The 16,558-nt window shown below is 33.7% G+C and overlaps 1 protein-coding gene across 1 annotated transcript; it reads left to right on the forward strand.

The window, feature by feature from the left end:
- The first annotated feature begins 3,671 nt into the window (after positions 1 to 3,671).
- Positions 3,672 to 15,937, forward strand: LOC127849208 (protocadherin Fat 2-like). The gene is made up of 5 exons (XM_052381927.1): positions 3,672 to 3,723; positions 12,473 to 12,755; positions 13,258 to 13,376; positions 14,226 to 14,294; positions 15,128 to 15,937. Exons 1-5 carry the CDS (start codon positions 3,672 to 3,674, stop codon positions 15,376 to 15,378), a joined length of 774 nt encoding a protein of 257 aa, XP_052237887.1. The 3' UTR covers positions 15,379 to 15,937.
- The last annotated feature ends 621 nt before the right edge of the window (positions 15,938 to 16,558 follow it).

Raw genomic sequence — 16,558 nt, forward strand, 5'->3', positions numbered from 1 at the left:
ATGTTAGTGCGAAATGATTAAGGACATGTTTCATGCATCATTTATGTTAAAAAGAACGATTATTTGACATCAAGTGTTTATAATGGATTTCAACGTTGTTAACAGGTGTTAGATAAAATCATGAGGCAGACAGTATGCTAGAGGGAACACAATAACTGCGCTGGGACATTCTATCAAGGCGTTAACCCGTGACTTCATAAAATATAAAAAATGTTACTGGCTTTGATAATTCAAATATGAATTAGTACTTTAAATAGAAGTGGTAACCGAAATAAGTTGAATCATTACATGTAAGGTAATTGAATACATAACAATTCCTTTGATGGATGTATATCTAGTTAAAGAAACATTAATTAATTTAAATAAATATTTCCAAATCATGACATGGTTCGTATGTATATTACACGAGTGAAACCTTAAGGACATGTTTAATACAATTCTATATCTGTTTATTTTCTGCATTATTAGCGTTAATGACTAATCAGGATATCAGTTACCAAAACTTTAAAAACGAAACTTAACTGCACCGTCGAAATGCCAAGATGTGCGATCATAGTGCTAATGCTGTCTTCATATTTTAGCTTTATTTTTATGTTTGCAATCATTTACAACTATTGTTAAACTCACGTGCTATTCCTATCATAATCGTTCCATTGATATACAGATATTTTTTTTGATAACACTTAATGATATTAAATCAATAAATTTAAAATAAATATTCATGCCTCGAGATTATAAAGACGACATAAATTGTGTGCGTAGCGTGAGAAAAACAGTTCACAGCTGTACTGCCAGCTTTTAATATGTGAATTATCACCAGAACACAAGTTTTTCTTTAATTGTTGTTTTTTAACGAAACCGACGCAGTTTTCGAATTAGATCGTTTTTATTGCGACGAAAATGATGGTAGTTTTTGACAATCATGACCTTTTTAATTCATAGCTTGCATTTTTCTTTCAAGAGTTTTATGTTACAACTTATTTACTTTAAATTTCACAATCGTCGTTAGACGAACTTCTAAAATATGTTTGCTTAATGCTGCGCGAATATCTAGAAAAAGACAATTGAACGTATTTCTTTTAGTGTTTATTTTGTAACGAAACAAGTTATAATCGCTGCAAAAGGATCTTATTTTAATATTCTGTGCCGACAAAGGCGTCTTTGGTAAAGACATCATGCGATATGGACTTGGCGAATAAGTGTTCAACGGCGCACGAATATCGCTATAGGAATCCTGGTCTAAATAATTATCCTTACTTTTTTGCGAATATTCTCGATATTTAAAGACAAATGTTAATAAGATATTCACGACAATAGGATTGCTATCGTCAAGGCACTTTGCGATAAGTTTTATAAGGTATAACTCGAATTCGTACACTATTTAATAAGGTTGTAAGTATCTAAGGTTGACCCAAATTAAAACATGAAAATGCTTAATCATGCTATACCTACATAGGGTAGTCACGGAGTATTCGATTCGCGGGATGAAGAGACGCCATTTTAATTTATTTGTGAATACCTATTTTCAAATGTTTCATCTTCGAAATTGTATTTTAGATAAATTCTTTAAAATTGGCATAAACGTTTTGAGATATGGGAATTTGACGTGAAGATGTTTACAAATTACTTGGGGTCATTTTTGATTGCATTATTTGTTTCAGTAGTCGATGAGTGCTAACGTTTTTATGAATGCTATCGATTTTTTACCACCGACCATGGCATTACACAGCGAACTAAATACCAACACGGTGCAAAGAAATCAAGAAGGGGTCCTGAAGTTCATATATAAAAACTATACGGTTTATATAGGAAGCTTTTGTCGAAATCTGGATTTCTAACTATAAAAATCGCAGTAAGAGAAGCATTGCGTTTTTTTTTCAAAACACTGTAAACCCTACAGAAGATACTCATTTAGATTTACTTTTAGTCATTAAAAGAATTCTCGTCAGGATATTTTGAGGAATACAAAAAAAAATCGTTGTCCATTTTGTTCTCTAAATTTTAGTTTGTATAAGCCTGAAAACTCATTCAGCTCCTGTGGTAGAATTTATTAGTTCTTTCATTACATGGTTCACTTAGTCAAACGCTGTTCAAGATTTAATATAAAACGTGTGCAACACTGCATATCTTTGAGTTCAACTAATTTGAGTTAAACCTATGCGTTAATCGTATTTAGTTATATCTTCAAAATGCGTATATTTAAAACATAACTTATCTCTGCCTTTATTTTTTTTAAGTATTTAAAACAAAATAAACTTTATTTTATGCGTGGTATTACTATAATTTTTGCAAGTCATACGTAAATACAACTCTATTCTAGCAGTTATATTTTACTTTTAAAACATTTTTTTTGAATAATCACTTATTATGTATTTAATACTATGTTCATCACTTGCTGCCATATATATTCAGTATTAACGATGTAAGGCCAGTTTCATAATCTTAATAAGGCCGAGTTGTTTTGTTATCTTTAAAAAAAATCTTTGTTAATAAAATTTCCTCAATTTAACCTGATTTGAGTGAGAACGTTTACACAGTAGTTGCACAATTTTAAGGATCATTAATTTAAATATTATAACAACAAGTCTCAACGCCTGGTTTCGCAAGAATTATGACGGTAATAGATTCAAATTTACTGACTATTTGATCATTTATCGTTTAAAAAATCAGTTTGTGGTTAAAATATTGTTTAAAAAAACACCTTATTTTAAGTTGAACACTCTTTAACTTGTAAATTACCTAAACTAATTAATACTAAACGCAAATTTACATACGCGCTTTAATCCACAAACATATACTGAATGTTCATGAAGCCTTCATATTGACAACAACAGTTTGGGAATTTATTTAAGTTATTGAATGTCATATGGTCATATTTATGATACAATATTTTTCGATAAACTGGATTTTGAAAAAAATAATTTTTATTCATTTTATTTTGAATTAATAAGCAATTTTATTATGGAATTGTGATTTGTAGTTTATTAAATAAAAACTATGTAATAACAAAATAAAGATTTTTATTGGAAATTGCTTATTTAAATAGAGTGCGTAATTTGGGAATTCCGAATATGTCATATTCATTATTACATTAAATACAATTTTAAACTCACAGTAAACACTATATTCCGTATAACGCATTTAAACACCATATTCCGATATATTAAAGTTAAAGCCAAGTTCAATCCAATTTTTGATACATTTCAAATCCTTTTTTCACATCCTGTCGAGTGGTAATCCTATAGGCAAGTGACAAGTTAAAGAAGTGACTACTGTAAAATCATTTACCAAGGCAAGCTCCGCCTTTCAGCTTCCTAACTTTGCATCGATTTAGCCATTCAGTGAAGGATTCTGAAATGGCCTTGGAACTGTTGCCGAACTTCACAAACAGTATGACCAATCAGAAAACAACACATTGCGTAGTGAATAAAACACAATTGCTGATTGGTCTAAAGGAAATATTTCGAAATATCAATCTAAGTTAATTGACATTTCATTCCTGAAAAGAGTATGATTTTATAAATTTTGTTTTGGATACGTGAAATATGTTGTTTCTTCCTAGTAACAATCACTCGTGATTTCCGGTACTGACCATTTCTATAAATGTCCAGCAGTAGCGTGCTTCAAACGCAGTTCGTGTCAGCAACGAAAGGATTTACTTGAAACCAACAATGAAAGGATTTATCGGAATACTCGCCTTGGCTTACTTGTTCCACTATGCAGGTAGGCGGATATTATTTTATAAAATATATAACTAATTTTATTTTTTATTCCGAACACGAACCGAACTATTTGACATTTGAGAAAAAACATCATCGGTGAACCCATAGACCCCATATTTCAAATATCCTGTTTAAGAGAATATGTGTCGTGTTCTGAGAAAACTGGGCATAATGCATTTGTGCTTAAATTGTCGTCCCAGATTAGCCCGTGCAGTCCGCACAGGCAAATCATGGACGACATATTCCGCTTAAAATTAATTTTCGGTAAAAAGGAATTTCCTTTTAACGAAAAATACCATCAAAGCGGGAAGTGTAGTCCCTGATTAGCAAGTGCGGACTGCTATTTTATACTTTACATAAGCAATCATGGTAGTATCACAAAACATAACGACAACAACAGAACTCTCCAAATTATTCAATCGTTTCGCGTTGTAACGCTTTATAATTTTCAGGTTTTTAAATACTTAAACGATGCACATAATGGATATTTTAGAGCTTGGTAAATGTTCAGTATTACTATTTCCTCACACATATTATAGCTACAACTAAATTTTGCGAATCTGATACATTTTTTTTATAGTTGAGTCAATTTACCAAAACGCGAAAAGGCCACTTTAATTCTTAAATGACAGATTCAAGCATTTAGTTTTAAACCACGATTTATAGGTGTTTCATTGGCATTCTATACGACAGTGTGATATTTATTCAAGAATAAAACCAATACCCGTCACTTGTTTATTATTTAACACAAAAACGAATTTCCAAGTATTAACACAATAAACGTTAGTAAAACTGATTCTCATATAAAAGAATAATTACTTTAAACTTTACTCCTTATGAACAATTTTCGCAATACGCTCTCTATTTTTGAATAGCACAAACGATTTACTTGCTTGTTATTTTATGTTGTTTGAAGAAACGCTCACTCACTGTTCTTCAGAAGAAGTGACTGACTCACTGAAGCACTTAATTAAATAATAAAGCGCTAGCAGTATGTACAAAACCGAGCTCACTCGCGACGGGATATCTTTACTTTACATTGATATATTACCTACAATTCAATAATTTAAATAATACAAACGTATTTAGAAAAAGAAAACACAACCACATTAAATGCATATTAACGAATACATAATTAAAAACCTCATTGGAATTGTATTCAACAGGGGTTATAAAACATAATCGTTTACTACTCTCTCCGCCTCAAATACTATATATCTTCAGCTTGACATGGCGAAATGTGCGCCTGGCTTCCGTTAAGAACCTAAAGTTTTTAAAATATCTAAAATATTTACATGAAATAAATCTCTATCTGTAAATCGGATACTTTGCATTTTGCAAGCGGGTATGTGCGATTTTTCGAAAGAAAAAACGTTGACGAGTAACAAGCTTCACTAACGATTCAAAAGTAAAAGTATCAACAGATAAACACATTTTGATTTTTGTTTACGCTTTTTATATTGTTTGAGGAAGGTTTTGAGGAACACTTACTTGTACCCTCTTAAGCATTTCTCAATATTTAATTCAGATTCAGATTTTTTTCGCACGACAAACCATGGAATTCGGTTTGTGGGCGCCACATTGATCGACTGCACAAGCACATAATTATTGTCGCGATTTATATATATCGCGTCGACAGAAACACATGTACTTTATTCAAATTATGGAAATCCATCTTCGTTTGATGTTTTTACGGAAAAACTAGAATTAAGGGCGAATGTCATTGAGTGCAATGTTAAATAAATCGTGAAATAACAGTTTCAACACTTTCACATGTTTTCTTTTTGCATGGCTAAGTAAAATGTAAAACTTAAAATACAGTTTCCCAGACTTTGTGATCTCTTTTGTAATGTTTTTTTTCTAAATTTAAACATTCTACATTGTTTGAGATTTAAAAGAATTGTATGCACAAATAAACATAAAAAAATGTCAAACAAAACCATTGCAAGATATTTGTAGATAATGACGCAACTTCTAATCTTTGGAAAGAATCACAGATTGGTCGCAAATCAAGAAACACTATCTAGCTCCTTTTTTAGTTGTATTTATTTAACCTAGAATACGAATATAAACATGTATTCTTTGCTCTTATATGAACTTCAATTTTGTTTTAAATAGCGCCTATTTATTTTGAGAAATTAGATTAAATTTTGGCAAATATTTTCTCGTGTTCCGATAAGTCTCCTCAAATATGAAAACGCGTTACCGCATGATTGAACACAGCGTTGCGAGTTTGTGTCTCCAGTTACAAATACATTTTCTTTGGTTTGATAAAACATTATATAAAATCCAATAGTCTGAAAAATAGCATAATTATACAAAGAATTTCTCATATAAGACTGTGTAGTCTACTCATGTGTCAATCTGTTCTGTCGAAACTACAATGTTGCACTCAAACATCTCGTAACGATGGACATAAAGTTGCGTTTTGACGAAATAGATTCGTGGTACTGATGATCATGTGGGTTTTTCGTGCACCAACGAGAACAACACTAAATAAAAAAACGCCATATCACATTTAAACTATTTGTCGTGTTGACGTTTTTGAAACAACGGCAAATAAGAGCGCGATACGACAATGGCGATATTTGTCGTCCGATCTGTGGGAGCGTGTTTAGAGGAGGGCGCCACAACGCCAACATGAAATGACTACACATGTCTTATTATTCGTATCGAAATTTACCGAAACTGAATATTTTTATCCATAATCAAAATTGTGAGTTTAGGCTACCGGTAATAACTGCGTTAAGTAAAATGTTTGAGGCTGCCTGGCTGGTCACTATTATGCCGATGGACCCGACGTGGGTTTTCTCAATTTCCCAGAATGTACCGAGCATTTTGTCCTGTGTATCAATCAGTGTATAATCAATGATTTTAACAACAATCAATGCCGGTTGCTGTTTTAAAGAACACACTGATAATGTCATCAGAGATTCGTAACTAACGACCGCGTTGTAGAACACCGGGCCAAGATTCACCCATGGAAACCATTCGGCAAACCTATTTCGCGTTCCGAGTTATTAAAAACTCGAAACACCTGAATTAGATATGAGTCGCATAATGAGAAAAACCGGGCTTTATGCATGTGCGTTAAGTGTCGTCCATGATTATCCTTTGCAAACCGCTCATGCATTAAAGTGATGGTATGGGCATTTTTCACTGATGAATTGAGCTGAAAAGAATTAACAGGTCAAAAGAGTAATTTAAAATATGGTTACTGGCCAATTATCTGCAACTCATCTTGCTTCCAGTTGTTTATAAAAAATATATATATTATATTCGATATTTTACATGACTGGTAAGTCCTCTAAGCCGAAATGATCCGTAAAACAAAATAGTGTCTTTGTGTCGTATGAACGAATCTGCACTAAATACTCAATTTAGATTCACATCGTAAATCGAATTATTTCTGTCGTCAGTTGTCCAAACAAAAGTACGGTTGATATTCAAATGCATTATTTTTATTTTTCCGGGATATTGTTTTAGTATGCTGATGCTGCATTAACAAATATAAGTGTATATGAAGTGAAAAACACCAAAAATAAACAACGGTTGCGATAACTATAAACTGTTAGATGTCCAATATATCACTTTAAGCCATGTTTACCTTTCATGCGACCCTATTATATCTATATCTCAGCTGTCACGAAATGCTTACCAGTAAGTACTGCATCAGCACAATTCTTTTGAAAGACAAAAAAAGCCTCGCTCTGGGGAAACAGGGCTACGCATGTGCATGTCCTTTCAGCGCAGTGGTCGGTATACACGCTTCTCACCAAGGCGATCCGGGTTCAATCCCAGACTCATTTTTGGCATAACGCGAGTGATTTAGTTTCTTTACTATAGGGTTATATAATGCAGAACTGTTTGATAGAATTAAGAACATGATATTGAAGCGATAGATGCGGAATGTCATGTCCGTAACATTTGAAACATAACATGGTGTTCGTGGGTCGTATGAATAGATATATTCGCGGGAATGAATCCGTAGAGTACACGACTGTTTTATAATCCAGTTTGGCGGGGATCAATTGATTTATTATAAAGAGTTTATTGATTTATTTGATACTTTTAACGGAATATCATGTACTTAAACAACAGTTATATTAAATATTTAATTGTGTATTGGAAAACATAAGTATATTTTAACAAGCAAAGTCGGAAGGATAAATTTAAATGAAAATTTATCTTCACTGTCTTTGGTAGAAGTTCTTACGTACTAGCCAAATAGATGTATGATTGTTTTGTGCGCTTCATTTTGTTTTTAAATTTCTTAGATAAGTAAGATCATTTGCATCGTAAAATGGAATGCATATGTTGTGGTGATATGAGATGTAAAAAGAGTTTACTATCCATATAATATTAAGTTAAACGAATTTAGAAATTTTGTAATAATTGCGCCAGCCTTTTGCGAGCTTTAGGGACGAATTTTCTTGGAAAAATTAGATACTCTGTAATGACTTCTACTTTGTGTGGCCTTCCCTTTTACAATCAGTGGCCCTACCCATGGTAATGCTCCACACGGTGTAATTTGCCAATGTTCTGGTAATAACGCCTAACGTGTTTTATTGGCTATTTTCGATTTGATAGAATATTATACAGTATTATTTGATTTTTAAATCAAATTATAGTCAATAAAGATGATGCCTCACGAAATAATACTTAATCGATGATTGAATTCAAGTATATTTAGATTAATAGTGACAACATAATTACGGCACTAAAACTGACCAAAGTTTGCCATGCGACTATATTTTCGCGAAAGAGGCCACCCTGTTCCTTTTCAGGAATCCATAAACAACAGTGTGGGGAGACTGCATGATATGTGATATCATTCATGGCTAGCGCGTGATTTAATGTTACGTACACTTAAGAGTAAAAAAAAGGCGTGTTAAAAGTGTCGTATTTTATACTCTATTTTGAAAAAAATAATAGGCCCGTGTTGCGGGAAATAGGTACTATCTGTCAGCCTGTATCACAGTATTTGATAGGTTACTCCTTCGTGACCAGAAAGCAGCAGTAATACAGTCATATTGTCGGCTCAAGTTCTACTTAAAAGAAGCGCGGGTACTCCGTAAGTATAAAAAATACCAAAAGTATACCACGGAGTATGTCCGGTTGTCTTTAAGCGTATTTTCCTCAACCGGGGTACATTCAAGTATACTAAAGGGCAACCGAGTAACTTGTATGTAGTATCTGAGCCGACAACAACCAAATGAGCAACAGTATTGCAGTGATATCGCGGTGAACAGACTATCTCTTCACAAATCTGACATTTTTTCAGTAACGAAATACTGAACTTATTAATTTCGAATCTTACTTTTAAGCCATTTATGCCTAGTGGACTCTCCCATCCTTCTAAATTGGATCAATTTATTTCCAAAATTAGTGATGTCTAGTATATTTATTTCTATATTTAGAATATTACTTACAGAAATTGCTTTAAGCAAACAGCGAAGACTCTGATGAGACGCCGCATCATGCGGCATCTCATCTGGGTCTACGCTGTTTGCCAATGCCTTTTTTTCTAGACGCCTGGTATAAATGGGTTACAGGAGTGTGACAAGGGAAAAATTGATGTATAATCATTTAAAGACCAATGCACACATGGGCCCGGAACGAACCCGCGATCCTCGTATTTGTAGCGTGCCCTGTACATTCGGGAGGTCATTGAGGTCGCCGTGGGGTAATGGATAAGGTGTCTGCCTAGCGACCGGGTGGTCATGGGCTCGATCCCCACTGTGGGAGCGTTCTTTAGATTTCCCCAAAGACATCAAGTATTGGTTCTAGGCCCAGGAAACGGACTCGAGTGCGTTTCAATAAAATTGAGACTTTCGATGCAATCAAGGTAAAATAAATAGGTTTAAACTAAACTACACTCGGGAATTGAGGCATATTTATGATACGTTTGTATTCGAAAAGCAGACAACGCTTATTATGCAGTATGTATCTTTAACTTTACACAAATAATAAAATATGTAGTAAAAGAGTAAGTATTTCAGTCACAACATCGTATTCGTGACGTCATTGGTGACATAAACACACTGGCGAAGTAATAACAGGACCGGCACAGCCGAAACACTTCCAACGTCGATGCCTGAAGTGTGGTTGAAAGAAATATATTAGCTATGCTCAATGAAAACGGGGCTTAATGCATGTGCTTAAAGTTTTGTCCAAGATTTGTATGTGCAGTCCGCACAGGCTAATCAGGGACGACAGTTTCCGCCTTTACTCGATTTTCGTTTAGTAGAGAGTTCCTTTAAACAAAAAGGAGCAGAAAGCGTCGTTCCTGATCAGTCTGGGCGGAATTGAAAGTAAAATCTGAGACAACTATTTATGCACAAGCATTAAGCCCTGTTTTCCCATACCGGGCATCATATCAAAAAAGACATTTTACATAAAGTACCGCATACAGATTCTATTTCAAAGAAAATACACATGTAATATATTGCGAAAAGCACACGAATTTACTTTAAAACGGCGGATACATCATGCATGTGCAATTACATATTATCACGTGCACATCGTTCATTTAGAATATTTATAGCCAATTTATTCATATAAATTTAAAAAGTTTAATAGTTTAATAGTTTATTTCAGTCTCACTTTTCATGATACATATTAATTTGTACATATACATTCAATAACACAATCATATTCTTAAAGAAATATGAGCGACTCAATATTCGTGTGAACATTATTAGTACATTAGACGAATATTTCTATATTGGCAAAGCAGAACAGATGATGGAAGAGAGATAACCCTTAAAACCAAATAACATCTGCTAATTGAAGGAGCAAAACTCGGGCTTTAAAGCTCGTATAGTGTTTTCAATGCTATATAAGTAATTCACATATTTTCGAAGTAATCGACGAAAAACACTTAAAATAATTTTCTGTTTCATCGATTTCAAGTGATGATTATTTATAATTTGAACGGCATTTTCCGGAAGTTGTATTAAGTAAGGAGAAATATTTCGCTTGCTTAAATATTAAGTAACAGTGTAAATTGAATCAATTTCACTGCTTTTAATTGTCATTTTCCATTCTGTATACACGGCCCCTTTACAGCTGTAATTATTAGCTATCCATATAGTGCTTACTATATTTTAAACGTATTTCAATGGATTGTGCATAGAATATTGAACACTTATATGCCCCTTATAAGTGTAAATTATGCTATGATATATGTATTATGAGCTTTGTCTTCACAGACCATAAGCTGCATCAAAGACATATCAAGAATGAAATGGGGTTTCTATAATGGGATAATTTCGTTATATCGAGTTTATAACTGTAAATTCCCGAAAATCGTACTTCTTTAATTACATACGTACGAAACTACTGTACGATTTAACCCATTCATGCCTAGTGAACTCTCCCATCCTTCTAAATTGGATCAATTTATTTCCAAAATTAGGGATGTCTAGTATATTCATTTCTATATTAAGAATATTTCTAACAGAAATTCCTTTAAGCAAACAGCGTAGACCCAGATGAGACTGCGGCGTCTCAGGGTCTACGCTGTTTGCCAAGGCATTTTTTCTAGACGCTAGGCATAAATGGCTTTAACCTTTCTATGAAATCCAATTTTGCAAAGAAATCTTAAAATAGTATTCGGTCATTTATATAACATTCTGCTTGTTCACGTAAGTGTCACAAAATTGTGAACAAAATTCACAAATAAGAAATAAGACCCATTCTGCGAAAACTGACATTAATGCATGTGAGTAAATTGCCGTCCCAGATAAGCAAGTACGTTCACATGATCCATCCATCCATCCATCCATCCATCCATCCATCCATCCATCCATCCATCCATCCATCCATCCATCCATCCATCCATCCATCCATCCATCCATCCATCCATCCATCCATCCATCCATCCATCCATCCATCCATCCCTCTATCAATCCGTCCATTCACTCATTCATTTACAAACATATATAAAAAAGCATAAAGTAAATACAAAATATACATCATTTCGTAGAAAGATCAATTTACAATATAAGAAGTAAACATGTTATCCTGTTTTCGTAAGTTTATTTTAATAATGTCAACACTTATTACATTATTCTGCACAAAATTGTTTTAGTGAAAACAAATATTTCTAACTTCATATGTAAGATATTTATCTGTTTTATACATTCAAACCTTTGAGTCTTTTTTATAAAGAAAATACATTAAATTATGTTCTTGATAAATCTTCAATAAAATACTGAAAAAATAGATTTGTTTTGTTTCGTTAACTCAGCGAATGGCATGCTAGAAATTTAAGTAAACGAAAACGGGTAAATATGATTATTGTTACATCCGATTAACACTTTTTATTCTGGATACTATTACTAAAAAAAACATGAACTTTTTGACATTGATAATGATTAGTACGAGCAATTAATATTTCTTGAATAATAAAAACACGTAGAAAATATACTTTTGAAAATTTCTTACTTTTGCTGACGTAATCGACGTATACATTCTAAAAAAATCTAGATAATACAACTGTTATTCGAATACTTTCAAAATGTTGTTGGTATTTCAACGACTTAAAAACGCACTTGTTTTTTATTATATGTATCACTACTGCGATAAATCTGTAAGAAAAATATAACCTTACGATGGCGTCTCCTAAATAAAATGTAAGCAATTATCTGGTGAGTTCCGTGAACACATTACCTTGTTCATGCACTTTTATTTACACAGTTATGTTTCTCAAACGTTCATAAACACTGCTTGGTTATTTCTTTTAGACGCTCAGATCACTGCATGGACGATAACAACGGGCACTGTAGCTGGAACAAATGGTGCAATTGTTTCTGGATCAGTCACCGCCGCGATCTCGGAAACAATCGCTGCCGGAGGAACGCTTTTCACTGCAGCCGCAACGGGAGTCGCAACGACCGGTTCTCCATACGCCATTACCACCGGTAACACCGGTGATGTGATGGCGATCAGTTCAACCGGTGTAGTCACATTGGCTACCGGAAAGAGCCTCGACTTTGAAACCACGCCTAAATATACCTTAACAATAACGTTAGTTAGACTTTACGAGTTTTTGTTGATAACGCTGCTTTTTATTTAAGCTAACTTAATTGAACGATTGCGTAACAACAAAAGATTGATCAATACACGTTGTAATTACGTTGGACATCACTACATTGTTTTGAGATTATGTTAGACTTGTAACAAATTTGCTATACTGTAAGCTCAATGCGTGGCAGAACAGTTCTATAAACGTTGGCTAGTGAGATTACTCTCATTTGCATAAACGTCAGTGAAAACATGTTTTGTCTAATTCATATTTGTATTAATGTATTAGAGTACAAAATGTTTTTGTTGGAACGAAGGTCTTTATTTCACATCAAAATTTTACAGAATTCACATATCATTATCAATTAATGCATATTTAATAAGAATGTATTTCATCACATTTCTGTTTCTGAATGGGTTGGGTTGGCCTGCACTGACAACAAGCCCCGTTTAAAAGCTTAAACGTCTTTCTGCTTTATTTGGAGTTTATGTTTCCTTTACATAGAGCATTGGCTTCGAGTGGGGGTACAACAGGGACATTGACTCTTACCGTCAACATCAAAAACGTCCTCGAGTTCGGACAGAACCAGTATGGTGTATGTATGTCTGACGGAGCGACCGCAGGTATGGGCTTTAAACTCTTTGAACATTCGAACAACAAATCCTGTCTGTTTGCCCTTAGTAATTGGTTTGCTAAACATACCAGTACACGTGCACTCAATGCAGTGCATTACACAATTTTGTTCAATTTCACGGATTCTTGTGTTCGATGTTTTACTGAACATACTAGTTTTTAAGCATTTTATGATATCGGTGGTTTACTTAACATACTAGTTTTTTTAAGCATTTTAAAAAATAAATCGGTGTTTTCCTGAACATACTGTTTTTTACGCATTTTGTATTATCGATGTTTTACTGAGCATACTATTTGTTTAAGCATTTTATAATATCGATGCTTTACTGTACATTCTTGTTTTTTTTGCGCGTTTTATAATATCGATGTTTTACTGAATATACTTTTTTAATCATTTTAAATAGCCATGTTTGATTGAACATACTTATTTTTAAAACATTTATATTTAGATGACTGGTTGCATAATATTTTAAAAATTGAGCTTAATTATGAATGCAATTATTACATGTGAATACTATCAAACAGTCACAGCTCATTATCACATGGATGCCAGGGCTGACATCACGGTTATTTATTGTAGTACAGTACTCGTATTTAACATTTACCTGTCAAACATTTCACACACAAAACAAAATCTGTTCACCTTTGTGTTTCAAACAATTACTTAAAAATAAATCCGATCAGAAACAGGACTGTATTCAATTGCCATAAATAAGCAACCACACGTTATAATCAAGTATATCTGCGGCTGCAACTGAAGGTTTACTTTGTATATATTTGTAGGCGTAATAAACAACCATTCTCAATTATTTACAAATTCATGATGTGATTGTTTTCAGACACGACTGTCGGGACCTACACCGTTTCGGACAAAACATCTGGTACAACGCTTACCTACGACATAGATTGTAAGAACACCCTTTTCAGTACTTTTATTTCAATATTGCTTGTGGTCGAACCATCGTATGATTCCAATTAAAAATACTAGTAGTTTATGTTTACATAGACCAATTCTACATACATAATTTTCGTGCAGTCTGTTTATTTAAAAAATGAATACTAAACATAAACTCATCCCTTTATTCATTATATCGCCATTTTCATCGATTCATTCCTTTGGTATTAATATTTTATAATATTTTATTACTGCGGATGTCCTATGAGCTAACCACTTGACCGACGACGAATTTTATGTTTTTCAATGTTCCGAACGCGTTCATCTATTCAATTCAAACGTCATAGATGGATAGTTCTAATTTGGGAGAAGCGCATAAGATGCACTCTATAATTATCGAGTTATTGCCCTTGCCGTTAATCGTTTATACGCACAATATTTACGGTTTGTGTTCGTTATGTTAAATGCTTTTAACTAATTCATTGGAATATTTTTTACAATTGTCAGTGACCCTCTACTAAGTATGAGTAAGTGTTAAAACTCTATGAAACTGTAGCGGCTATGCTTCATGGTGACGATCATCAATTAGGTGTAGAGTTTATTCTACTTATTCAGCTTTATTCTACTATGTGGTGTATGTTGTTTCTTATTGTGCCGTACTGTTTCGGAAATGGGTCTTAAATAAAGGACCACGAACTTGTGTATAATAAAATGCAATACTACTGGAGCAGCAGAAGTTTCACTTTTTTATATTGCCCTGGTCATTGTAAAGTCTCGTTTTGTGACATTTACTCTTATGCTGAGCGTAAGAAAAACACATGCCTGACACGTTTATATTTATTCCAGCTGGAGACACAAACGATGATTTTACGATCTCTTCCGCCGGCGTGCTTAAAGTAGCAACGGGAAAGACGTTGGCTCAGAAAACCACTGGTGGCTACGAACTGACGCTGTCGGTGACGGAATCCGGATCAGTCGCAGGCGATGGATTTACCACAGTCTGGATTGCCGTGGGCACATGCGGGAGCTCTGCAGTGCACGTGGCGGCGACTATGGGGGTCACTTTGCTTGCACTGGTCGCTTCCGTTTTCGCATAGAGAGGGGCATTTGGAGATGAACGCAGACAGTCGTTGTATGGCTGTAGTGTTGGCATTCGCAAACATTGTAAACAAAATATATAAGACACGCACGTGCTAGTTTATTGAAGTAAAAGTGCGTTATATAATAACGAAAAACAATTTTAACTTGCTTTTTAACAAATATAATAACTTGAGTAAACTACATCTATGTGTTTTGACTATCACTGCATTTGTGTTTATTTTAGAAATCGGCACATTAACTGTTACACTTCTTTCGATTTCAAGGCAAATATATTGGGCGATGTTAATACTATATTTTGTTTTATGGACATGTAATGGCGTTGTCGCGTTGATTCCACTCGATATGTTCTCTTATGTTGTTTGTATTTGCATATTTTCGTTTGTATGTTAATGTCATTAACACCTGTCATACCTTTATTCGGTAAGGGGTGCCAGTATGAATGTCTTCAGGGATGTGAAATTTGGCTGCCTCTCACCTTCTAAACTTTGCCTTTTGTCTTGTTCTCGAGTTATATAGTGTATATGTGAAAACCAATAAAAACCTGTGTTGTGTGCACTCCGTTGTTATAAATTAACAAATGAGATAGTATACTTTTTCATTTAATATCGTGTTATGACTCTCATTTTGCCAAATCCAACGTAAGCATAAATATCTAAGGCAATATATGTACACGTGCGTGAATAAGGCTATATTATATTTGTTTTATTTCTGTTTTGCCTGTAAAAATGAGGACAATATACATTTAAGTGCTGCAATTAATTACACTTATAAAAAGGCAGGACAACCTGATCTGACAATCTTAACCTCTTGTCAGCAAGTTTATGACATGTCCGATGTAGCACTTTAAGACATGTTCTAAGTAACTGTTTAGAAGAATTGAACTTCATGTTTGTTTTCATGTCTTTTAGCCATTTTATATGTGGATAAAGTTGATACAAGCAACATAATCAAAACTGTAATAGAATGAACGAAAATAATACAAACGAATGGTACTGGGAAATTCTCTTTAAGTCTGATATTGAAAAGGGTCTATAAGACAAATTTAAACGACGAACAACAACGACGGACGACAAAATATAAAACAAATTCACCACCACACATGTATTCATTAACATCTTACGAATTAAGATGATTAAATACCGCTGCTCATACTTATTAGATTGACAAATATTTCCT

This window comes from Dreissena polymorpha, chromosome 10 (assembly GCF_020536995.1).
Source record: "Dreissena polymorpha isolate Duluth1 chromosome 10, UMN_Dpol_1.0, whole genome shotgun sequence".
NCBI lineage: Eukaryota > Metazoa > Mollusca > Bivalvia > Myida > Dreissenidae > Dreissena > Dreissena polymorpha.